Below are 26,349 nucleotides of genomic sequence, written 5' to 3' on the forward strand. Positions count from 1 at the left end.
AGGGAATGTGTTTGCTACTCACATAATTGCTACTTGTGTAGTTACCACGCTCTAATTTCTCCTCCAGCAGTGAACACACGCCTGTAAGACACATATTCCTACTTTGAAGACGCCGATTCACTCGTTCGCCTAACATTCAGTTACGTGGAGTCATTGGTCTGGTGTGCTCAAGAGGTTTCGTAATCGCCTCACGTTCCACTGGACTCTTGTCTAAATTCCGTCAAGCGCAAAGTTTACTCAACTTTTTTTTCTGACTTAGTTAGCCACTTTCTTTAAAGGAGCATTCCTGAGAATTGTGGCATCGTTCCGAGAATTCAGTGTCGTGTTTTTTTTTATCTTTTCAGTAGTCAGCCCTTTCGCAAGCCACCCGTCAGGGAATTTGTGTACCATTCGTCGGCCATTTTGGGTTGCATAGACACGAATATTGCATAAACATAGTTGCTGTTACCTTTGCATTTACATTTTCATTCCGAATAACGGACTACCTTGGCGTGTTACAAGCAATGCAGCAGTTTTACGAATCATGGACAGAGCGCGGAATGCCGTCTTCACCTTTTACCATGCTGCATTCCGAAACACAGTAGTGTTCCTACGCCGAAATGTGTTTTTTCCACCTAAGTGCTTAGAACACTTTACGAGAGCGAGCATATGTGAGCCGCATCTGTAAAAAAAATTACCAGAATGAAGGAACTGGTTGTATTTTATTGCCGCGTCTGATTTACATTTCGTTTTTCTAGGAGGCATTCGTCTATTTGTCGCGTCTTATTTACATCTTGTGCCTTAAAAATGAATGCCTCGAACAGCACGCAATTGAATTACGCCTGTGATCATTCAAAGCAAGCGAACGTAATCCTAGCCAAGAACAAAGTCAGTACTTAACAAAATAGGCAAAAAGAGCAACAAATCACAGGCTTCTTGTGGTCAACAGTTTTTCAATTGCCGTCCAATGATGTGTCGACTACGAGGAAGCAGTCCACGGATGTCACATATTATTCCAGTCGATCGCAAATACGCATTGCCTCGTGGCGTATGTCAGACCACAAACTCATGACCCCAGAACAATGGGTCTTTTTGGCGATTGTAGCTTCCATGCGTTCAAGCTGGTTTGGCGAGAAATACTCCTTCCAGCCTCCAACCTTTCCCTTCCTAACGAAGTTGTATCCCTTGTCTCCTCCTTGCGTTAGCTTAGACGATGCGTAATACTTAATTAGCTTTTCGTTAACCCTGGCGTTATTGTGCTCCCCTGGGAGTAAATACATAATGTTGCGCATGTTTTCCGGTGCACTCCTCTGGATGATGAGGTCGAGTAGCTTCTGGCCTTCTTTGCCATCGTTTTCTAGCATGTTTCCGTGGCGTTCCCCGATAAATCGAGCCAGCCTCAGTACCGTGCTCCTCGTATTCTTTTTGAGTTCCTCATACGTTACGAAGAAGACGTTGGGCTCGTCTTTGAGGGAGTAGCCACCCACCACATGCTCGAAGTAATCTCCGTAACCGAAGTCTCCCTCAAGGAAGGCATCCAGAAAGTCGTCGAACGTGCCATCCTCGAAGCCGTAGATGCTCAGGTCTTTCACCTGCGGGGATAAGAAACTGTGAATGATGAGAATGCAGAATACAGCACTAAAATGTAGCAGCACTTCAGGCTTCAGGCAATACAGAAAACTTCCCGTGGTCACTGTTGGTGGCCTAACCGCTTCAGCAAAACCAAACTGATGTTTCCCAAAAACTCATGTTGCACTAGATGCGACCTCATCACGTTGTACACTTTTCTGTATATAATTTTAGTAAATGTTTCCATGAAAATTATATGTTTGTTTTTACAAGTGTCTGCGTGTTATGTCGAGTAGAAGGCAGTAGGGTATCAGAGAAACATTGCAATGTACGCTTATAATAAACAACCTACTGATTGCATTTACCATATCAGGATTGCATTGTGCTTGCGCAGAAAGAAAAGGAAGCAAGAAATAGATTCAGATGGAGCACTTGATTCAATATAGTGAACGCAGATTTCTAGGCAGAGCACCCTCATGGCACCCCCATAGTCTGTACACCAGCTTACTAACGCGTTAGAAAGATGCAAAAGACCCATTTTATCGGCGCCGTAGGACTGGTGCGACAGCTTTTAGTTAATTATTGTTCTTATGCGTTTTACGTTGAGCTACGTAATGTTGGAGAATACTGAGGTTTTCACACAACAGGTAATAAGGACCTTTGCTCCTTTTTGACGGGAATGGCTACTCCTTAAAACTGGGTTTCATGTCTAGCCGAATACTAGGCTGCATGTGGAACAAACCACAGTGGCTTTTTTTCAGGATTTATTTCTAAAGCGTTCTCATCAGCCCACTTGGTAGGTCTGTGTACTTTAACTTCTATATACCTCTCGCAAATGTAGAGGGCTCCATATTTATAGCTGATGAAAATACCATATTTGTAGCCACAGTAAACAATTGTGGGCAACGGTGAATTTCGACTTGTGTTCACATTGAACATAAAAACTGTGCAGCACAGTATTCTGCCCTGTGGTGGGACCCCGTTCTCCCGTTTGTGTGTTGCTGCAAGTTGATGCTGTCACCCTTACCGCGTACGTTTCAGCAGAGAGGTAGCCTTCAGGTGTATTTAGCATGCTATGTGATGGCCCAAAGAAATCAGGTCACGCAGACTTTCGAAACACTGACTTTGTTATTTGCTTTTGGACGCGCAAAAAGCGGACATACAGTGATGCTTGTGGACAAATCGTCTTGACATATGATGCTAATCCAACTAGCTGCTTGATTGTAGATGTAACCATGTGAAAGGTTGCTTGATAGCTATCCATGATTTTATGATATTCTAAGTGCCTGAGTTTTCTGACAATGATGTTTTCCAGCAAGTTAACCAGGCGGCTAGTCAGCGCAATTAAACGATAACTTGTAGGGCGATAGGCATGTTTTACTTATTTCAGTAACTGTAGTTCAAGTGCCTCTTTCCAAAGAAGCGGAAAGTATCTATCAAGCAGTATTGTTATGACATAAAGAGTAGAGTGTTAATGGTGCCTAGGCGCAGGTGTTCAAATGCGACCTGTTCAGTGCCAGGTGCTGATTTCCTACATTTGCTCAAAGTAACTTTAAGCACTTGGAGGATAGATAGTTGTAAGTGGCGTGTGATTGCTTAGTGCTCTTAATGTACTTGCTCTAGGTAGACGTTTTTACTGTACAAATGTGTTTGCGCGTACGAGAAGCTGGATACGTCGTCAGTGTTACTGGTGTGCTCGCCTGGCCGTCAGGAGTGTCACCCGTACAGATTACCTGGAGTGAATTGGTTTTCGCCTTTTGTTCAGTTTTTTTATTTCATTCGAAATTTGTCTTGTTTGTTTAGATGGAGGTATTATGACTAAAGACGTCCAACAAAGCTTGCATCCTCACTGCACGTTTTCAAATTGCTTCGGCATGCTTGAAAGCCAGCGAAATTCGGTCTGCTGGGTACGTGCGGAGCATACCCCAGGATGTGTTCTGGGCTTCATGTTCTGCCGTTCGCAATGCGCCACTAGGGCCTAGTTAGGTTCTGCAGGGTTCTGTACATTTGACGGACTGAGCTTTTGGCAGTGCTAGGAATATGAATAGTACAAATACTACCATTTTCGTCCAACCCTAAAGAGTTATTTGGATGCATGTAGAAGCTGCGTGCTCCGCATGTACCTTCCTCAGTTGGCCCCAGTTCCTTTTAAGATGTTATGGCTAATGTAATTGCCTCGGAATTTATCTAAGCATTTAAAAGAGACAGGGAAGTGAACTCTCTCGTAAGGGTTCGTGTTAACATTACACTGGAGAGATGGAAAGAGAAGGGGAGAGCCGATAGCTAAATGAACGCGGGAGTACGCGTTGCGGGTCGCACTAAATATGTTGGTTTTCTTTTGTTGAGTAAACACGCTCGGGGTGGCAATTCGAACCTCTCAATTCAGCGTTTGCGGGCGTCTGCGCATTGATATCGTCGAAGGGAAAATTATAGACATGTATTTACTGATCTGTTTAAAATTGTTGCGCTTGCAACAACCGCGTCAAATGCCGTGATAAAAGGAACGATTTGATGCGAAAGGGATAGCTGTAGGACTATCACCGCCCTTCCAGAGGAGTGGGAACAGAAGAACTTTTTCTCCTCAACACAGAATATCGATTGAGAAAGTTCATTTGTATTGGTTATATGTGTGTTTGCTGGGGACACATTATGCTTAACTGGTTTTTATGAATCATTTTGTGCATATCATTTAACTGATTAAGCTCCTGCAGTTCCTCTTTGTAATACATTGTACTACACAAATATGTTTAACCACAACACACAGCGTGCATTCGGGTTGTATGAATGCATGCTTCCACTTCTGTCTCTGCGCCTGTCACTTGTACCGCATTACCAGGACTATGGAACCATCATGACGACCCTACAACGGTCAGCCTTGGTCACGAAGCTGTTCCACTTACTCGGTAGAAGGCGATTTGGGCTTCAATATCGATGCGCTGGCAATAACATTATCTCCGCCAGGTGGCTGCGGGTTTACCGCGCTGTATTAAAATCGCCTAAACGTCTGAGACTAAAAAGCAAAACAGAAGTTGAAATGAGCAGCTGGCAGCTAGGCTTATACAAAGAACGCGTTAATTGAACGCTTGGCCTAGCGGTAGCAGTTAATTGCGAGCAGAGGTTCGCCTCATCAATAAGTAGTCTTTGTCGTGCTCTATCGATCCTCAACTCTTATTTCAACCCTTGCCATCTAGGCTTAGCATTATTAACGTAAACTCACAGTATCATATCCACGTTTACTTGATCGAGTGAGGCTCATTATTCCTTCCTCTTAGTATCTTTCCTTTATTAATATATATTTGCTGCACGTCCGGTGCACAACCTTCTGAAGTTCTCTTATTTCTTATATTCCATATCGCCTGTATGCCGTTTATGGCCTGGTCGGAGGTCATGGCAATGCTTTATTTATGTATTTCTAAAAACGAATCTGAAAGTTTCAATTTTGCCGTGGTAATTGTGATTTTGAAAATTTTATTGTCTCTTTACTTCTTATAAAACGGACAGACCAGAATATACACTTGCGTCCTCGGATATATATATATATATATATATATATATATATAGATATATATATATATATAGATATAGTATAAGTAAAGAGTCGGATACACAGCAAGAACAATAACAAACAATGTTTACTTACGTAGCGGCAATGGGACTTGCCTTCATCAGAGTAAAGTTACATGATTATGGTGTCGCAAACATTGAACACATTTCTTATATAGGTTTGCATAAAACTGTAAGAAGGAATGGAAAATGTTTCGCAAATGGAGAGTGTGCATACAGTCAGGCTACGCCTACGTTACAACATCAACCAACAAAAAAAAAAAAAAAAAAAAAAAAGGGGGGGGGGGGAGCAAGAGAGAGAAAAAGGGGTCGTGTTAACAATGCAGCGTTCAAGGTTGCACCATGACGGGTCAACGTATGCCGCGCGGGTTGCAAGTTCAGACAATGGGGGAAAATGGTCAACGGCGGTTTGTAAAGAAAGGGAAGAGTATACAGCAAGGTATTCAGTGGCTGGGGAGACTGGTTCTAGGGAAAGCGAAGATGGGTGTGCCCCCCGCGGATGAAGAGAATAGATAGGGTGCACAAAAGAGCATTTCACAGAAGCTAGCAATCGAACAGGAAATAGGTAGGGTCACAAAAGGTTAAACATGAATAGATCACAAAGAGTTAAACATTCTTAAGTGGTGGTGGGAACGAGGCCTCCTTCTCCCCGACAAATGGCATTGTTGAGCCGCATTAAGCTAACAAAGCTGCTGTATTAGGAGAGTTTCTGCGAATTCTGGTGGCAAACTCGAGGGTAGGAATAATGAACATAGTTATAAAAATTATGAAGCCGCTAAGTTTATTCGAGGGATAAGCACGTTAATTTTCCGTAACTTTCATTAATTCCAAGTGTGGCTGACCCAAACTTATAAATGAGATAAGATTCCCGAACCTCGCGGTCGTGGTGCGTTTTGAAGGCGGATTGTGAACAGTCCCGGGCATGCATTTGATCATCTTAAAGCAACGATTTTAGAATCCGCCTTCAAAACGCACCACGACCGCGAGGTTCGGGAATCTTATCTCATTTATAAGTTTGGGTCAGCCACACTTGGAATTAATGAAAGTTACGGAAAATTAACGTGCTTATCCCTCGAATAAACTTAGCGGCTTCATAATTTTTATAACTATGTTCATTATTCCTACCCTCGAGTTTGCCACCAGAATTCGCAGAAACTCTCCTAATGCAGCAGCTTTGTTAGCTTAATGCGGCTCAACAATGCCATTTGTCCGGGAGAAGGAGGCCTCGTTCCCACCACCACTTAAGAATGTTTAACTCTTTGTGATCTATTCATGTTTAACCTTTTGTGACCCTACCTATTTCCTGTTCGATTGCTAGCTTCTGTGAAATGCTCTTTTGTGCACCCTATCTATTCTCTTCATCCGCGGGGGGCACACCCATCTTCGCTTTCCCTAGAACCAGTCTCCCCAGCCACTGAATACCTTGCTGTATACTCTTCCCTTTCTTTACAAACCGCCGTTGACCATTTTCCCCCATTGTCTGAACTTGCAACCCGCGCGGCATACGTTGACCCGTCATGGTGCAACCTTGAACGCTGCATTGTTAACACGACCCCTTTTTCTCTCTCTTGCTCCCCCCCCCCTTTTTTTTTTTTTTTTGTTGGTTGATGTTGTAACGTAGGCGTAGCCTGACTGTATGCACACTCTCCATTTGCGAAACATTTTCCATTCCTTCTTACAGTTTTATGCAAACCTATATAAGAAATGTGTTCAATGTTTGCGACACCATAATCATGTAACTTTACTCTGATGAAGGCAAGTCCCATTGCCGCTACGTAAGTAAACATTGTTTGTTATTGTTCTTGCTGTGTATCCGACTCTTTACTTATACTATTTCTGCGCGCTTTGTGAGTTTATCTTTCTCTAGATTTTTATATATATATATATATATATATATATATATATATATATATATATATATATATATATATATATATATATATATATATATATATAGATATATATATATACATATATATATAAATAAATATATATATATATATATATATTGTAGTAAGCATGTTGCGCCCATAAGAACTGTGATGAGCATCAGCCACAACGGGCAAATCCCCCTACGTGGATATGCTGCGCCCGATGCCGCTTGAGGAAGAGGACACGCTCGTTCAGCGTCAGTCTCGCGAAAAGCTGGTAGTTTCGGCTCACCCCGTCTGCGTCGACGCCTCGTTCGTGAATAAACAAGTCCAGCCTTCTACCGGAACGCCGACTATCTCCTTTACAATATATATATATATATATATATATATAGAGGCCCTCGCTAAGCATATATATATATATATATACTGTGAAGGCGAAAACCGACAGCCAAAACTGAAAGCGCGTTCCGCGGCCAATCACCCACGAAGGAGGTGTATTCGAAGCCAAGCGGGGAAGGAGAGGAAGAGGAAGCGGGAGCTCGAGGGGAATAAAGCGGCCCACGCGGATCTAAAATATCTTATCCACAATCATTCCCCAGATGTTATTATTCTACAAGAATCTTGGCTATCTCACGGCAAGCACTTCATGCTTCCAAATTTTAGTGTGTTTCGTCTAGACAGGACAACAAGAGGTGGTGGATTATTGATTCTCATATCGTTAAACTTTTGCCGCAAAGCCAAGTTGTCCTTCCAGTACCTCTCGTCAGAGTGTGAACTCATGGCCATTGATATCTTCCTCCCTGGGTGTGTGCCCTTCTCGTTACTTAATGCTTATTTCCCTACCGGTGTGCTTACCACCAATCCTCTTGATTTGGCCATGTCGTCCTGTCAGCAAAACGTTATAGTCGCAGGAGACTTTAATTCCCATCATGTTAGTTGGGGTTCCAAAACAGACATAAGCGGCTGCCGGTTATTGCATTGGACCGCAGAAAATAACTTGGTCTGCTTCAACTCGGGCAATGCGACATTCGTTAGGGGTCAAACGCATTCAGTTTTGGATTTAACGTTTGCAAAGGGCGGATTAATTTCTTCGTGGAGTACCATTGACTGCCCCTTGAGTAGCGACCATTTACCCATTGTTTTTAATGTAGCAGCCTTCCCGAGCGCACCAAATCGTGTAGTGCGCACTTTAATAAATTATCAGGTAATGCAACAAAAACTACGCTCAGCCCTCTCCCCTCTACCTAAGGACCCTGCGGAAACGAGAGCTCTGGAGGTAACAACAGTACTAAAAAGTTCACTAAAAAACTCACAATTTATTGTTTCTTCAACCAAAAAGGACGGAGTCAGTCCTTGGTGGAATCAAGACTGCGCCAGGGATTATCGTCGTAGAAAGGCGGCATGGAAGAAATTTATTCACAATCAAAGCCCTGATAACTGGGTGAATTTCAAATATTACTCCGCCATTTTCCGCCGAACTATATCTGTTGCGAAGGAGGAGTTTTATAAAAGTCGCTTTTCCGCGCTTTCAGAAAAGAAAAACCGGCGTGCGTTGTTTGCATTCCTGCGCAACCGTAAAAGTACTGGTAATCCAAGTACAGTTGTTTCAGTTGTAGAGAAGCCGGAGGAAACTTTAGATTACCTCGAACAGATCTCTAGGGAATTACAAAAAAGGATTACTGCATCCCTTCCTTCTATTATACTTGAAATAGACCCAGGTTCAGACTTCTCCGCGGTAACGATGGAAGAGATGGCTGATGTCATCATGCGTCTCCCGGACTCCTCTCCAGGGCCCGATGGTATCTCTACCGCCTGTATAAAGCTCCTCTTTCAAGAGTCACCTGAGGATCTGTTAAATATCGTCAATACTTCCTTAGAAAAATCATGGATCCCCGCAGATTGGAAAATTGCGAAAATTGTTACTCTGTTAAAAAACCCTAGTCTAGGAACTATCCCCGACAACATTCGTCCAATCGCTCTAACTAGCAACTTGGTCAAGTTGGTGGAGAGAATTTTACATGGCCGTTTACTCCGCTTCCTCTCTAAAGAAAATATCCTTAGTCCCCATCAAATCGGCTTCCGCCCAGGCTGCTCTATTTGGTCAGCTCACGTCGACTTGGAGAGCAGAATACAATTTTCCCGCAGATGTAAGCAGGTTTGCGCGCTGGTCACTCTGGATGTGGCCAAGGCATATGACAGCATGGAGTGTAGCATCCTGATTGCCAAACTCAAGGATTGTGGTCTTCCCAAATACATCATCTCCTGGATACAACAATTTTTAATTGGTCGTCAATATTTTTGTTCCAAAAATGGTTTTAATTCATCGACTCGACAGCAAACAAGGGGTGTTCCGCAAGGATCGGTTCTTTCTCCTATCCTTTTTAATATATTGCTGAGTTCTATTCCAATCAGTCAGGCAGTTTGCTCTATGTATATGCTGATGACATAGCCTTCTTTACCGCTGCGCCGAATATTCACGATCTATATGAACAATTACACGCATATCTGGTTTCTATCGAGAGGTGGATTACAGGTATGAATTTGTCCATTAACGTCGCTAAATGCGCGGTCCTCGTGTTTCCATTATCCACTCCTGTTAACCTTTGTTTGAGTTATCGCGAGAAGAACATTCCTCAGGTGACTGCTCTGAAGTACTTGGGTATTATCTATGACAGCACGCTTCATTGGCGCCCGCACATAAACCACATTTCGACAAAAGGGGAAAGAGCTCTAGCATTGTTGCGTAGAGTTAGCAACAGAAAAATTGGCATGCGGAGGGACACCCTACTCTTTATATACGGTGGTTATGTAAGACCCATTTTAGAATTTGGGTGTGTCCTATTTTCGGGTGCACCAACGTACAAACTCCGTCCTCTTATTCTTTTGGAGCGACGAGCACTGAGATTATGCCTCGGCCTGCCGCGATATGTCGCAAACAACATTCTGTATTTAGAAGCCCGCTCGCCGTGTCTAGAATCTCGATTTAAACTTTTAACAGTGCAGACTATGATGGGAATCTTCGAGTCTCCTTTGAGCAAAGCTTTGTCATTGATGGTGGCTCAGCCAGCATTGTTTTTTAACTATCCATGGCCTCGAAACAATCGCCCTCAATGTGTGTATGCCCAAAGCTTGCTTTCAGCGCTCAACATCAGTCTTCCGGAAATTCTTCCGATGTTACCTGAAGTAGTACCTGCTCCTCTGTCCCTCAGTAACGTATTCCCCCATAACGCCAAACTGATATCTACACGGATACTAATGGGTTTGCTGGATGAGCATCTGGGGAACTTGCGCTCACATGTGGTAGTGGCAACGGATGCATCGCAACGTGCGGAGAGGGCGGGCGTGGGGATTTTCAGCCCACAACTTAATTGGTCATTTTCTTGTCGTTTACCCGATTTCACTCCTATATTCGAAGCTGAGTTTTTTGCAATAGTTATGGCCTTAAAAAAATTACCTCCACAATATTTAAATGTTGCTATTATTTCTGATTCCCTGTCGGTTTGTACCGCGCTAACATCACCAAAAAATTCATTACTTATTCGTACCTTCAACCGCCTTGTGCCTCCTCATTTACGCGACATCCGGCTCATCTGGGTCCCAGGGCACAGGGGCCTATGGCTCAATGAAACAGCTGACTCTTTGGCCGGTTCAGCTTTAGATGGCCCTACGGTGGACCTCAGCCCTACCCCATTTCTCCTGGCGCGAGCAAGGTTCCGCAGATATCTACGACTAGGGATGACACAGGAAAGTACTATCACAGGCTTGGATGACTATGCCCATCTTGCTCACACTTGGAATGCGAGATTTTGCGAGTCCCGCCAGTGTGAGGTCACTTTAACCAGTATCAGATGCAGAATACCGCAGCTTAATTTTTATTTGCATCGCGCTGGTCTCACCTCCTCCGGTCTTTGTGCTGCTTGCGGTGAAATTGAAACAATTGAACACTTTTTCCTGTACTGCCGCGGTTTTTCTTTCATTCGGAAACGGTATCTAGCCGCACCAATTCAACGTATTGGCCTTCCTCTGTCGATGCCGGTGCTTCTTTCGTTCGGGGCCACATCCCTGGGGTTTTGTCATAGAGAGATTATTGCGGCCATTCACGCGTACATATCAGAGACCAGACGCATGTCCTGCTAACTCGGTCAAAATTTTTTAGCCTTTTCTTCCAAAAGTACATCATTCACTGATTCATTCCTTAAACTTATTATATAATTCGGTAACCGTCTCCCCAATTCCTACAGGCTGATTATATAAGGCCATGAGGTGGGCGTTTTAGCCCCAAAAAGCCACTCCGTTTCTTGGCCAATCCCCCACGTGGGTATGTGCCACTAGAAAAGGATCAACAACAACAACAACAACAGCGGACGAACCTGCCTACCGGTCGCAGTTTCTTACAATGGCGCAGCCGACAAACTTCCGAAGCCCAGGCGACCCCGCCTGCGGAACCCATCTCCCTCGCGGCGATCCGGCCTCAGGGACTGTACTTCGAAGCGGCAGAGACGTTCCATCTCTTCAAGCGCCTTCATCCGAGGGCAGCGCGCACGGGCGCGAATTGAGTACCAACACGCCGCCTAACGCCGCTACCACCGCTGATCTTCTTCACGCCATCGTCGAGTTGACCCGACGATTGGCAGACTTCACCGGTTCCGTCTCCGCTTCGCTCCTGAGTGGGGCGGCTTCACCTTCGGTGGATTCCGCTGTCCCAGAGTTTCATGGCTTCCGCGACTACCCGGTGAGCTGGCTGCAGAAAATAGACGCCTGTGCCGCTCTCCATGCGTGGCCTGAGAACGCCAAGCGGTCATTCGCTGAATCTCGACTGCGCGATGCTGCCCGAGCGTGGCATCTTTATGATGGCCACTCGCACTCAACCTGGGCAAGCTGGAGTGGGGCACTTATGACGGCATTTGGTGACCTGCCGGCCCGCTCACGATGACCGCCTGATGCAAATGCGCGCGCGCCGCCAAGGACCTGGCGAAGACGTCACAACGTATGTCTATGACAAACTGCGGCTCCTCTCTGCATGTAGCCTTGCCTGGGAGACTCCTGCTGCTAGGCAGTATGTTTTAGATGGCCTGGCGGACCCTCTTCATGCTGCAATTTTGACCGTGCAGTCGCCAGGTTTGAGCCCACCGGCATTCATCCGTCTGGCTGCAGAACTGCAGGACGATACCGCACGCCGGCTTCCTGCCGCTACCACAGCCACTGTGGCACCGAACGGCCCGTCAACGTCAAGGAAAGGCGTTCTTCAGCCCCAGGAATGTTTTTCGCGCGGGCGCCCTGGCCCTAGGAACAAGGCTTGTCCGGCGCCACGGCCACAGATACACTACCAAGTACCTCCCCTGCCCATGGTTCAGGTGCATATAGAGGGGATCGGCGACGTAACGGCCCTGGTTGACACTGGGGCTGAGCGCACTGCCATCCACCGACGACACGCCCCGGACGACGTTATGAAGCCGTGGACACAACCACCGCTGCATGGCCTCGGGGGCTGTGCCTTGCCCGTAGGAGCCCTTGACCTGACCATAGGGACGGGGGCTGGCCACCGGTCTTTCACTGCAATCCCGCTCTTTGAGGACCTGCCAGCAGACGTCATCCTGGGGGTAGACTACCTCCTTTCAAATGACGTGGAGGTACGCATCGAGCGTGGGCAAGTGCACCTGTGTCCCACTACCATCGGACAGTCCACTCCGGCCATTGATAAAGGCGAACCAGCCTTTGCGGATGCTTTGTCCCATTTGCTGGAGTGTCACAAAGGCCTTTTCGCGGACGACACAGCGCACTTTCCCGGCACTAACCTCCTCGTACACACAATACCAACAGGCGATCACCCGCCAGTCTGTGTACCGCTACGTCGCTATGCTGAAAAGGAGCGAGCCGTGATCGACGAACAGGTTCTTGAGATGCTCAACGCAAGAATCATCAGGCCCTCGTCCAGCCCGTGGGCTGCTCCCGTCGTCCTCGTGCGCAAGAAGGACGGAACACTTAGATTCTGTGTTGACTACCGGGAGCTGAACAAGCTCACCGTACCGGACTCATACCCGTTGCCTCGCATCGACGACGCTCTCGACACGGTGCGTAAATCTACGTACTTTTCATCACTTGGCCTACGCGCCGGGCACTGGCAAATTCCCGTTTCGGAAGAGGACAAATGTAAGACAGCCTTTCGTACCCCGTCAGGACTTTTTGAATTTAACCGCATGCCATTCGGATTGCGGACGCCACCCAGCGCTTTCCAAAGGGCTATGAATTCAGTCCTCGGGTCCTTGAAAGACCAAGCTTGCGTCGTATATTTGGACGATATTCTTGTTCTTGGGTCAAACCCCGAAGACCACCTCCGAAATCTGGATCATGTATTAACACGGCTGTACGAGGCTGGATTTCGACTGAACCGCGACAAATGCCGGTTCGGGGCCACCTCCATCCCGTACCTGAGTTACAGGATTTCCACCGACGGGATAGAGCCGCTTCCTGAACGAATCGCGGCCGTGGTGAACTACCCCACGCCATCCTGCCTAAAAGACGTGCAATCATTTCTTGGCGTTGCCTCGTACTTACGTAAATTCGTCCCTCACTTCGCTTCTACCGCTGCCCCCCTTACAGACCTCACAAGGAAAGACGCAAGATTTGTTTGGGGTGCTGCTCAACAAGAGGCTTTTCAAACGCCCAAAGAGCAGCTCACCCATTGCCCGGTGCTAAGCCATTTTAACGAAGACTGGGAGACAGAAGTGCACACCGATGCCAGCCAGGTTGCCCTCGGGGCTGTACTTATGCAGCGCGATACAACCGGCAAGGAACACATCGTGGTGTACGCTAGCCGGAAGCTGTCCGACACCGAGCGGCATTACCACTCGAATGAGCTGGAGTGCCTCGCCGTTGTCTGGAGCGTCGACGACAAGTTCCGGCATTACATGTTGGGACGCGAGTTCACGGTGGTGACGGACAACGCCGCAATGACGTGGATGTTCACCAAGCGCCATCTCAAGCACAAGTTTGCCAGGTGGATCATTACTCTGCAAGAGTACACGTACCACGTACGCCATCGCCCAAGGGCGGTGAACCAGCTCGCTGACGCGCTCTCACGTCACCCCACTGGTGAATGCTCGCAGTCTTGCCGTGGGGACAGTTGGATCCTATTTGCGCAGGAAGACGTTAGCAAAGCACAGCGTGACGATCCCGACCTGGCTACTATAATTGGGGTTCTGAGCACGTCATCAGGAAACCCCAACCTCGTTCTTAGCAACGGAACGCTATATCGCCGCGTGTGGTCCAAAAGTCGCAATGAGGAACACCTGGTCATTGCAATTCCGGCGGCGTTGAGGGCTGAGATTTTGCGCGCCGTTCATGATTCCCCCGAGGGCGGACACATCGGCCAGCGCGCAACTCTCCAAAAAGTACAGGAGCGCTTTTGGTGGCCGAAGATGCACAGCCAAATTCGCTCTTATGTAGCCAGTTGTGAAGTTTGCCAGCGGTACAAGAGAATTCCGGGAAGTCATCCAGGCTTACTCAGCCCCATCACGCCTCCTGAGGCAGTATTTCACACCATTGGCATAGATCACGTAGGGCCGTTGCCCACCACGGCTGACGGAAACCGCTACATCATTGTCGCCGTGGACTACCTCTCAAAATACGTCGAGGTAGCCGCTGTGCCCTCCCTAGCTGCAAGTCACGTGATCGAGTTCCTGAAAACGAATTTCCAATGGAGACATGGAATGCCCAAAAAGCTAATATCAGACCAATCAACGACTTTCCGCAGCCGCCAGCTACGCTCTTTTCTTCGCCGAGCGGAAGTCGAACACCATTTTGCGTCCTCCTACCACCCCCAGGCTAACGGCCTTACAGAAAGGACTAACCAGACGATTCAAACACGACTGGCACCGTACGTGAAGACCCACAAGGCAGGGGAAGCTGACTTGGACAGGCACCTGCAGTCCGCTGCTTACTCTGTCAACACGTCCTTCCAATCTTCCACGGGAAAAACCCCGTACGAAGTCGTTTACGGGCAACTTCCGAAGTTAGACGTCGCTGCCAGTTTGGACACTCCCGTCAAAGTCGGCCGACCTGTCGATCGCCAGGTGGTGTGCCGCAATACCAGAACAGAAGCACGGAGGAACGCTATCGATGCGCAGAGGACCCAGAAGAAATACTACGATCGCCGACATCGACGCGCACCGCAGTATGGTGTCGGTGACCAGGTATGGGTGCAACGAGGGACCCAGGCAACCGGCCAGAAGCTCCTACCTAAGTTTGACGGGCCATTTGGCATCATGGAGCGCTTAGGCGCGAATACTTGGCGAGTGGCTACTCCCTCGGGCACTGCAAACCTTGACAAGCGGAAAAGAGACAACTTCGCTGTCCATGTGTCGAGCATGAAAAAGAAGATTGGGCGTGCAGACTGACACTTCGCCACGCTTCGGTCAGGCTCGCAGTCGTGGCTGAGTGTGAAGGCGAAAACCGAAAGCCAAAACCGAAAGCGCGTTCCGCGGGCAATCACCCACGAAGGAGGTGTATTCGAAGCCAAGCGGGGAAGGAGAGAAAGAGGAAGCGGCAGCTCGAGGGGAATAAAGCGGACGAACCTGCCTACCGGTCGCAGTTTCTTACAATATATATATATATATATATATATATATATATATAAGGGTTGGCAGCCAAGAAAACCTCGGAAAGCAAGGGGGAGGATATGGTAGGTCATTGAAACAGACAAAGAATTTGGAAAGAAAGTGGAGAAAAAATGCCCGCCAGGTGGGATCCGAACCCACGACGTCCAGGAGTCATGGGTTCTGCAGGTATTCTGCAGTATTCGGACAAATTCACCCAAAGTGGGTATGTGCACGAATATGGGCAATCCGCCACAAGTGGATGATCTGGGACAGGCAGCCCCATCGAGAATGCTGGGCGCGAGACTGGTTTTGCTGAGACCCGAGAGCTCGCAAAGCAAAGGGGAGAATGTAGTTAGTAAAGGTAAAGAATTTGGAAAATAAGAAAGTGGAGAAAAAATGCCCGGCAGGTGGGATCCGAACCCACGACCTCCAGAATACCGGTCTGGTGCGATAACCACTACGCTACCGGCGGGGCTACTTTAGCCTCACTTTCTGGGGTATTTATGTTCAGGTGTTATTGTTTCTTGCGCTTGGGGGTGGTCGTGGGTTCGGATCCCACCTGGCGGGCATTTTTTCTCCACTTTCTTTTCGACTCAAAAAATTCTTCATCTCTTTCTATGACCCACCACAACCTCCCCTTTGCTTTCCGACGTTTTCTTGACTGCCAACCCTTATTTTCTGTCTTATTTCACGGAGCCCCTCATTTCCCATTTTCTGATTCGCTACATGCTTAGCGAGGGCCTCTGTTCTGGCAGTCTTGGTGCCAAAGGGAGCTTAAGAGGGTTCAACGCTGGTCGACCACTCTCGACATGTCGTAGACACTTCAGTCACGGCCCGGGGGTTAAAAAGAAGGTCCCCTTCACCCCGAGTAGTCCGAGTGGCGCTGGCTACCACCCCCAAGTGCAGGAAACAAAAAGTACTTAACATAAATACCCGAGAAAGTGCTGGGGAAACAGCCCCGCTGGTAGCGTAGTGGGTATCGCACCAGACCGGTATTCTGGAGGTCGTGGGTTCGGATCCCACTCGGCGGGCATTTTTTCACCACTTTCTTTTCGACTAAAAAAATTCTTCATCTCTTTCTATGACCCACCACAACCTCCCCTGTGCTTTCTGAGGTTTTCTTGACTGGCAACCCTTATTTTCTGTGTTATTTCACGGTGCCCCTCATTTCCCATTATATATATATATATATATATATATATATATATATGTATATATAGGAAATGAGGGGCCCGGTGAAATAAGACAGAAAATAAGGGTTGGCAGTCAAGAAAACCCCGGAAAGCAAAGCGGAGGTTTTGGTGGGTATAGAAACAGATGACAATTTTTTTGAGTCAGAAAGAAAGTGGTGAAAAAATGTCCGCCGGGTGGGATCCGAACCAACGACCTCGAGAATACCGGTCTGGTGCGATAAGAACTACGCTGCCGGCGGGGCTGTTTCGCCGCAACCTTCACGGCTATTTATATTAGGGTATTTTTTTGTTTCCTGCACTTGGGGGTGGTAGCCAGCCCCACTCGGACTACTCAGGGTGAAGTGGACCTTCTTTTTAACCCCCCGGCCGTGACTCGAGTGCCTACGACATGTCGACAGTGGTCGACCAGCGTTGAACCCTCTTAAGCTCCCTTTGGCACCAAGACTGCCAGAACAGAGGCCCTCGCTAAGCATGTAGCGAATCAGAAAATGGGAAATGAGGGGCCCCGTGAAATAAGACAGAAAATAAGGGTTGGCAGTCAAGAAAACGTCGGAAAGCAAAGGGGAGGTTGTGGTGGGTCATAGAAACAGATGAAAAGTTTTTTTATTCAACCCTTATTTTCTGTCTTATTTCACCGAGCCCCTCATTTCCCATTTTCTTATTCACTACATATGCTTAGCGAGGGCCTCTGTTCTGGCAGTCTTGGTGCCAAAGGTAGCTTAAGAGGGTTCAACGCTGGTCGACCACTCTCGACATGTCGTAGACACTCGATTCACGGCCGGGGGGTTAAAAAGAAGGTCCCCTTCACCCCGCGTAGTCGAAGTGGCGCTGGCTACCACCCCCAACAGCAGGAAACAAAAAATACCTTAACATAAATAGCCGTGAAGGTCGTGGGGAAACATCCCCGGCGGTAACGTAGTGGTTATCGCACCAGACCGGTATTCTGGAGGTCGTGGTTTCGGATACCACCTGGCGGGCATGTTTTCACCACTTTCTTTGTGACTCAAAAAATTCATCCGTTTCTATGACCCACCCCAACCTCCACTTTGCTTTCTGAGGTTTTCTTGACTGCCGACCCTTATTTTCTGTCATGTATAAATATATAAATATATATATATATATATATATATATATATATATATATATATATATATATATATATATATATATATATATATATATACAGAAAGAAATGCCGTCAGTCTACAACGCCAAAGAAGGCATAGGGGAATGGTTAGAATATTTTTTTTCGTTAGTGACGTTACATTACTTTTTATTATAATTATTAATTACGTGAGAAAGAAAGAAAAACACGCGCCCAGAGTGGGTACCGAACGCACGCCTTTCGATTAGAACTCGAATGCCTTACCAATTCGGCTATCTGGGCGACTGTGTTTTCCTTCACTTTCTGGGGTATTTATGTTTACTACAACTGTATCTGACTCTTGAGGGTGGTAGCCAGCGGCACTCAGACTACACGGGGAGAAGGGGACCTTCTTTTTCACCCTCTGGGCGTGACGCGAACGTCTACAGCCTGTCATAAGCGGGTAACTGGCGGGAAACCCTTTTATGTTACCTTGGCATCAAGGCTGCCAGAACCGAGGCCCTCACTAAGCTTTCGCACGATAACAGGGTTTGGAAATGAGGGGCTCGTTAGTAAATACAGTAAGAAATGCCGGCAGTCTACAACGCCAAAGAAGGCATAGGGGAATGGTTAGACTATTTTTTACCGTTAGTGACGTTACATTATTTTTTATTATTATTATTAATTACGTGAGAAAAAACGAGCCCCTAACGAGCCCCTCATTTCCAAACCCTATATATATATATATCTATATATATATAATATATATATATATATATATATATATATATATATATATATATATGTATATATATATATATATATATATATATATAGTATAAGTAAAGAGTCGGATACACAGCAAGAACAATAACAAACAATGTTTACTTACGTAGCGGCAACGGGACTTGCCTTCATCAGAGTAAAGTTACATGATTTTGCTGTCGCAAACATTCTGAACACATTTCTTATATAGGTTTACATAAAACTGTGAGGAAGAGCGGAAAATGTTTCGAAAATGGGGATATATATATATATATATATATATATATATATATATATATATATATATATATATATAGATATAAATTGCCTAAGGGCACCTGTGCGCGATATGAATTTCGATATCTTACGTAGTGGTAGAGAGACACGCAGCAGTCCCATGGGTTTCGTGCAACGTAGATGTACTTGGCTGCTGTGTTGATATTCTCCTTGCGTAGAGGTAGGTGGGTGAGAAGTGTTCGCACTGCGTTGCTGGTGGTGTGGTTCCGGGGACCAGGAAGGTACTCGATGAACGGGGCGTTATTCATGAACTCTTGATAACTGTTAAGGGGCTCGGCCTCCCTCAGGGTGAGCTGAACGATGTACTGTACCCAGTGTGTGCCGCTCTTTGGGTAGGTCACCTGCAAGAGGTCACCTTTTTTTGCAGAGAAGTCGAGGCCTTCCTGTAGAGACTTCGGCGTGATGAATGGACACCGGGGCACACCATTGATGACTTGGTGGCCAGGCTTGCGGCGGAGAGAGGGCATATTCCTGGTGGCTCACGATTCTTGGGCGCAGGCTTACGAATTTCTGGCAGGTGAGAAAGCCCTCGGTGCGTGTTTATAACCCTCTGCAGATTTCGATCACCCAGCTGCGGAATTCAAAATTGCAGGAAGCAGTTTTAACGACCGTATCCGATGCTAACATAAGCGCAGGAAAACAGCTTTTATGGAAACATTTACCCGGAAGAGAAATATGTGATTGTGATTGTACATACCAAGCGCAAACCCACAAGAAACAAAAGCGTCAACATTTTGTATTACGGATGACAGTTACAATCCCTGAAATAGCGGAACAACTTTATGAGACGAAAGTCATAAAGTACGATATTGAGCACGGCCCAGGCCCTGGAACAAGAAATTAAAAGCAGTTACATTATGTGGGTGGATGGCCCGCTGGGCTGTAGCACATCAAATAGTATTAGGCAGGCGTACGTCTATTCGGTGTTATAATTTCGTATTGGGAGCGAGAATTGAGCGTTGGGATTACGGTGGTGTCCGCTCATTGGCTACGTTGCAACCTTAGGCGGACTTTTAACAAAATGTGTGTGGATACGATCAGTCTGAAATCATTCAGCGAATTGGACTGGGGTAGCCCGTCGATCATACTCTTTATGAAATGTTCACATCGAAGTCTGAAATGATGATAACAGTAGTAAGTGGTCCAGTATTATACTTGGATGTTCCTCGAGATATGAAGAAATATACATCAGGAGATCATTTTTGCTTTGTTATGTACAATCACCCCTTAGTTTGCGTCCTTGTCATGTCGCGAGTCAAGGTTTTGGCATACGGTATTTCTGTTTTGGCCGACGGTATTAGGTCGAAGGGTATATATAATGTAGATGCTGGGAAATGTACACCGCAATAGCACTCCTCAGATTGTTCCCATCTGCCGCGTACCATAATGTTTGCCCCTTTCTCGAAAGACAACACTGAGACAACAGTTCAATTTCAATTTTCTGCTGTAATGCTGTAAAATTTCCAATGTTGCGCGATTCATTGCCACAGTACGTCAAATCGCACATCCTAAAGCCAAATACAATCCAGATATTTGGAGAACTGTCTGCTGACAGTCAGCATTCTTACTCCGCTTGTCTTTATTGCGACTTTTATAGTTCGATTTCTTGATGAGTAGCCAACTATATATATGGTGGACAGCTTTATCGCTTTAAAGTTTTCCTTCTCTCTTCTTGCCCGTAATGTAAATGTACGCTACTATAGCGCTTCACTGCGCTAACCTTGCATGAGGAGTATTTTTTTGCAGATGCATGACATAATGCATGATTGATTTGTTTTCAGGATATTTTTGTTCGTATTTCTAATGTTTCCAGGCTTTCTTATTTTAGTTTATGCTTGTTGAGGATGCATATGACGCATATTTTTATTGGATTGTTTCATGTATGTAAAAAGTTGTTCTGTTTGTATTTTTTTATTTTTCAAAACTCTGTATGGCGAATTATCTCTCATTATGCTATTATAAAGACTGACTGTGCTATTTCTGCCACTTGTGCATTTTTTTTTCAAATGCGGGACATCGCACTGTGTGACGGCTCATTCTCGGTGACGTTTCACCGGTCGGTGATTGGCCTAAAAAAAACTCGTCATGGCGCAATGCTGGCACCCTGTCAGTCAGTCAGTCAGTCAGTCAATCAATCAATCAATCAATCAATCAATCAATCAATCAATCAATCAATCAATCAATCAATCAATCAATCAATCAATCAATCAATCAATCAATCAATCAATCAATCAATTTATTAATATCTGAAATATATGCATGGGGGCTCTATACAGTAAACACCTGTTATGACGAACCCGATAGGACCATGATAATTTGTTTGTTACATCAGAAGTTCGTCTTATCATAAGCCCTCCCAAGAAAAAGGAGTTGCAAAACCCTCGGGTGCATTCAAACAGCTTTCTTCAAGACGGTGAATGAAGTAGACATACAATGGAGGAGAATACAGAAAAAAAGCCCTTACATTCAATGTGAAAGTTGTAAGAAGTACAGAATAGTGATTCACCATAATGGGCTGTAGCGCCGTTATCAGCTCACTGCTACCACCCAATGGAATTCAAATTTCCCGCCTTCGCAGTACTCGGTCGCCCTCAGCCTGAAACTGCGCCAGGGGGAGTTCTGTTTTTTTTTTGTGCTTGCTTTTCCTCCCGCACGTGCCGGCGTTTCACTGCCCCCTTTTTTTTTCTCCTACTATCATAAAAACCAACCCAACGAGTGTTCCTATTTAAACGCGGGCACGGCCGTTTAGTTACGTATATTTTGCCTAGAATGCACCATAAGTTTTCTCTGCGGTAAACAACGGGGAGATTCATGACAAGCGCCAGCGGTTCACGAGTTTCGGACGCTTATGACTATATTAGCCACTTGGCCTTCGAAGCCTCTGGGTTACGCCGCGACGACGGAACTCCATGTGGTTCTACCTAAGTCCAGCAAGAGAGCTACGACAACAAGGCGAGCCCATAGAGCACTCTGCACCTAAAAAAATCGTTTATTTGAGTACACAACCTGATAGAAAACTCTCTTCAAGTCCTCTTGCCTGCGTTTATTCACTCCAAGCGGCGACGGTGAGCGTACACCAGCTAGCTCAAGCGACAACACAGCAGAGACAGACATGGAGCGCCTCGCTATCTTGGCGGTGACGCGTTGGGACTCGTGACGCGAACCAACCGACGCGAACTCGGATGCTCCCGCTGACAAATGGCATTGTTCAGGAGAGCTGCTACGTTTGCCAACAGGAAGTCACCGTCGTCCCTTGTTTGTTTTCACTGTTTTATCCTCCTAGTGTTGCGCATCTCTCCTCGGAAGCAGAGCGGCCACAAAGCTCGCCCTCGCTGGTTTTTTTCTTTGCTTTGCCGCTGGCTTCGAAGGTTGGAGGTTGGGGGAAGTGGTGGCTTTATCCGCGTGTCTTTTGTTTTCTCGCTCGCTCCCTTCGTCCATGCCACGAATTCGCTTCGCGGTGTGGTTTTCTTATGCATTTCTTTCCATCTGGTCGTTTGAATGCCCACCACACCCCGACAAGACTTCCATGTTCGCTACCCAGAATCAACAGCAACCACGGTCACCCGAAAGTAGTTGGACCTAACTGAACAGTCTTTGGGAGGCTGTTCATGAAAAACAGACAGCCTTTCCCGCGTTGGTCGGCATAAGCGGGAATTGATTGATTGATTGATTGATTGATTGATTGATTGATTGATTGTAGGGTTTAACGCGCCGACGCAACGCAGGCGATGAGGCGCGCCGTAGTGGAGGGCTCCGGATTAATTTTGACCACCTGGGGATCTTTAACCTGCGCCAAAATCTCGTACACACGGGCATTTTTGCTTTTCGCCTCCATCAGAAAAGCGACCGCAGCTGCTGGGAATTGATCCCGCGACCTCGTGCTCAGCAGCGCAACACCTTAGCCACTGAGCCACCGCAGCGGGTCGAGAATTCGACCTAACTGATTTCGTATTAACGGGAGATCATTGTAGAGAATAAGGTCCCAAGGTCGGAGACTGTAGCGGGACCTCATGTACAGTATAACTTAAAATACACTGAATAATGGCAGCAAATGATGAGTAAGAGGAAGATGTACACGAATAAGGTAAAACAAGTCAATAGGTGAAAGTGCATGGTAAAAATAACTATACCGAAGTGACTTAGACAAACACTGTAGGGATATACGGCAGTACTTTAATTATTTTTGAACTTTAATAATGTATTGGAAGACTTAATGGCGGGTGGCGTAGATTTCCATAGATATATTGCTGAGAAGTGCATGGTCTGTTTCCCGTAGTTAGTTTTTGCTCTCGGTAAAATGGAATTATTCGTGAAAGCAAGCCTACTGGTGCTAGTATTAACAAGACTAGCGGCCAAAAAAGAGAAACACTGAAACTGATAGCCATGAACTTTAAACAAAAAATACCTAGGTTGTAATTCAGAAGTTCGTAATCAGGCAAATATTGTTTGTATGAAGCAATGAATCAGCATTTGCGCTACAGCAACTGTATGAGCTGATTAAAATAGCTTTATTTGGTATGACTTGTAATCGTGTAAGGTGAGTGTTGTATGTATTGTCGCAGCATGAGATGTAGTATGAAATATGTGCATGGATCAATCAGAAATACAGGGATATAATCGTTGAATGAGCGACGTAAGATCTTGCTTTAATCGTGTCATCCGGCCACGACCGCCAATTTCGGGAACCGGTGCTAAAAGAGGTTAGCGCTGGCGAGCCTCCACAGTCTACCCTTCTACAAGACCTATTCATCATCATCATCATCATCAGCCTGGTTTTGTCCACCGCAGGACGAAAGCCTCTCCCAAAGATCTCCAACCACGCCTATCGAGTGCGACTTGAGTCCATGTTTTCCTTCCGAATTTTCGCAATTCGTCCCGCCATCTTGTCCTCGGCCGATTCGTACTGCATTGGCGGTTTATTGGAAGCCAATTTGTTAAACGAATGGACCACCGGTTGTACGTCATGCGCATTATATGACACTCGCATGCCCATTTCTTTCGCTTAATTTGAACTATACTGTCATCCAGCCTAGTGTGTCCATAATCGACGCAGCTGGTTTCCTGTCCATTTAGGGTGACCCCTTGCATTTTACTTTCCATAGCCCGTTTTCCTTTCGAGTCGCTATGTGATGTTGTCTGGGCCTGGAGCTGAGGGTTTACAGGTACTCAGAGCACCCGTCAGCTCATGAAGCGAAACCTCGGAGTTATAGGATGTTGTGGATCTGTCGCTGTCATGTAAAGCCTTCTTTTCGGCTGAGAGTTTGTGTTTCATGAAATTGTTTGTGTAGTGTACTGAACTGGAGACGTGTTGGGGGTGTTGTGCGAGTGTGTTAGCCTGATCTTCCAGTGTGTCCCCTGTTGTACTGACTAGGGGCAGGCTGTGTGTCTTACGTCTTTTGAGTTTTCGTATACGTGTCCAGACTTTGTGTGTGTCAGTGTATGAGTTAATGAATGTTATGAATGAGTGCCAACTATCTCGTTTTGCATCACGGGTCACGCATTTTCCAAACGCTTTTGCCCGTTTAAACAACAGGAGGTTACCCGACGTGGGGTACCGACGAAGGATACCCCACGCCTTGTTCTGGGCCTCTCGCGCCGTCCTAGAGTCCAAATTGCACCACGGCCTCCTCTGATAGCGCGGTGCACCAGAGGCGTCGGGAATGAACTTTTCGGCAGCGTCGAGGATGTGCGCCGTGAGGAGTTGAGCAGCTTCATCTACGTGTGGGTGTCCAATAGATGTGTGGTGTAGTTTGGATGTCTCTGTTGAACCTGTTTTGGGAAGATGGACTGCATGGGCCTTTACCTACATATGTTAGTAAGGTGGGGAAGTGGTCACTGCAAATGGGTCAGTGCCCACACCCCACTCGAGATTAGGAAAGAGAACTGCGGAGCGAATAGCCTAGTCAAGATATCAGTATGTGTTGTGTTCTATGTTATGGTATGTAGGCTGTTTATTGTTGAAAAGGCATGCTCCAGAGGATGTTAGAAACCTCTCTATCAGGTGACCCCGGACATCCGTACGGGATGAGTCCCAAAGAAAATTGTAAGCATTAAGGTCGCCTGTGAGGATGTATGGTTCGGGCAGCTTGTCAACCAGCGCCTCGAAGTCAGAGCTCGAAAGTGCATGATCAGGAGGATTATATAGAGAGCATACCGTTACCAACCTATTAAATATTATTGTTCGAATTGCTACAGCCTCAAGGACAGTGTTCAGAGTAACAGGGTGGCATGCTAAGGATTTCCGGGCGATTATGGCCACACGGCCAGAAGAGTGTGTGCAGCCATCCCTGTCCTTTCTGAACACCATGTATCTATTCAAGAAATTTGTGTGATTGTACTTCAAATGTGTTTCCTGTGCACACACTACACTTAGGGGATGAGCATGCAGAATCTCGTACACGTCGTCAAAGTTATTCAGAATGCGTCTGCAGTTCCATTGAACAATATTTTCTCTTTCCATTATTAAGTGTTCAGAGCTACTGGAGTGTGAGTATTTATGTAAGGTCTTTCGGGGCCTGGATTCTTGGTAGGGTTTTTTTGACCTTCTCTACTGACCTGGACGTCGCAGCCCGTTCTTTTTGCTGTGATGAAAGACGGAAGGGCTCGACGTCCATGTCGTCATCGGGAGGCAAGGGGGTGCACAGCGGCCTGTGCCCCCTTGACTTGGTACCCTTTCGGGTGTTCTTTGCCTGCGCTGCCAGTGCCGAGGGCGTGGGGAGCTCCACAGATGGCACAGGTAGCGAGGCGGGGGAGGGAACGCTGCGGCTGCCTCCGTCTTTGCCTCCATCTCCTCCGTGCCTTTGCGTGTGCTTTGGGCCGGTGGAGAGAAAGCAGTGGATGCAGCGGAATCCCCAACACACGTGGTTGCCACCACAGCCGCTGCTGACTCAGCGAGCGGCGCGGTGGCGGGATGGGCCGCCGGAGGCAACCCGGGGGGGGGGGGGGCTGCGGCGGGCCCAGGTCCGACTCGCGGTACTGGGTCCCCGCCGAAACCAGACGCCGCTACGCCCCCCGTCGAGCCGCGTCGGCGTACCTCCCCAGAGGAAAAGAGGCGAACCACTTTTGCTCCCCCGGGAAAATGATGTTTTCTGTGACTTTGATGTTTATTATTTTCCTCTCAAGTAGAAACTTCTCGCATTTTCTGGAGTACGCCACATGTGGGCCCTGACAGGTAATGCCGAGGAGTTGTCGTGAACTACAATTACCTGTGGGATGGTCATGTTGGGCGAACTTGGCACAGGTTACTTGGCCCCGACACGAGTTAGTACCATGCCCGAACCAGTGGCAATTGAAACAGCGCCGCGGGTTCGGGATGTACGCTAGGACGGAGGACCGAATGAAACCAGCATTGATGTGGTCTGGAAGGACAGAACGATCAAATGACGAATGATATGTTTTGTGGGTATTACCTTATCGTCTATTCTTAT

General features: G+C 46.7%; 1 protein-coding gene across 1 annotated transcript; it reads right to left on the reverse strand.

Annotated features, from left to right (window-relative positions):
* Positions 1-917: 917 nt before the first annotated feature.
* On the reverse strand, positions 918-19,402 carry LOC144145089 (3-alpha-hydroxysteroid sulfotransferase-like). The gene is made up of 2 exons (XM_077676581.1): positions 18,994-19,402; positions 918-1,571 (listed from the first exon to the last, which is right to left on the reverse strand). Exons 1-2 carry the CDS (start codon positions 19,387-19,389, stop codon positions 990-992), a joined length of 978 nt encoding a protein of 325 aa, XP_077532707.1. The 5' UTR covers positions 19,390-19,402; the 3' UTR covers positions 918-989.
* Between the last annotated feature and the right edge of the window lie 6,947 nt (positions 19,403-26,349).

This window comes from Haemaphysalis longicornis, unplaced genomic scaffold (genome assembly GCF_048455015.1).
Source record: "Haemaphysalis longicornis isolate Haplotype H1 unplaced genomic scaffold, Haemaphysalis longicornis Haplotype H1 scaffold_7, whole genome shotgun sequence".
Lineage (NCBI taxonomy): Eukaryota > Metazoa > Arthropoda > Arachnida > Ixodida > Ixodidae > Haemaphysalis > Haemaphysalis longicornis.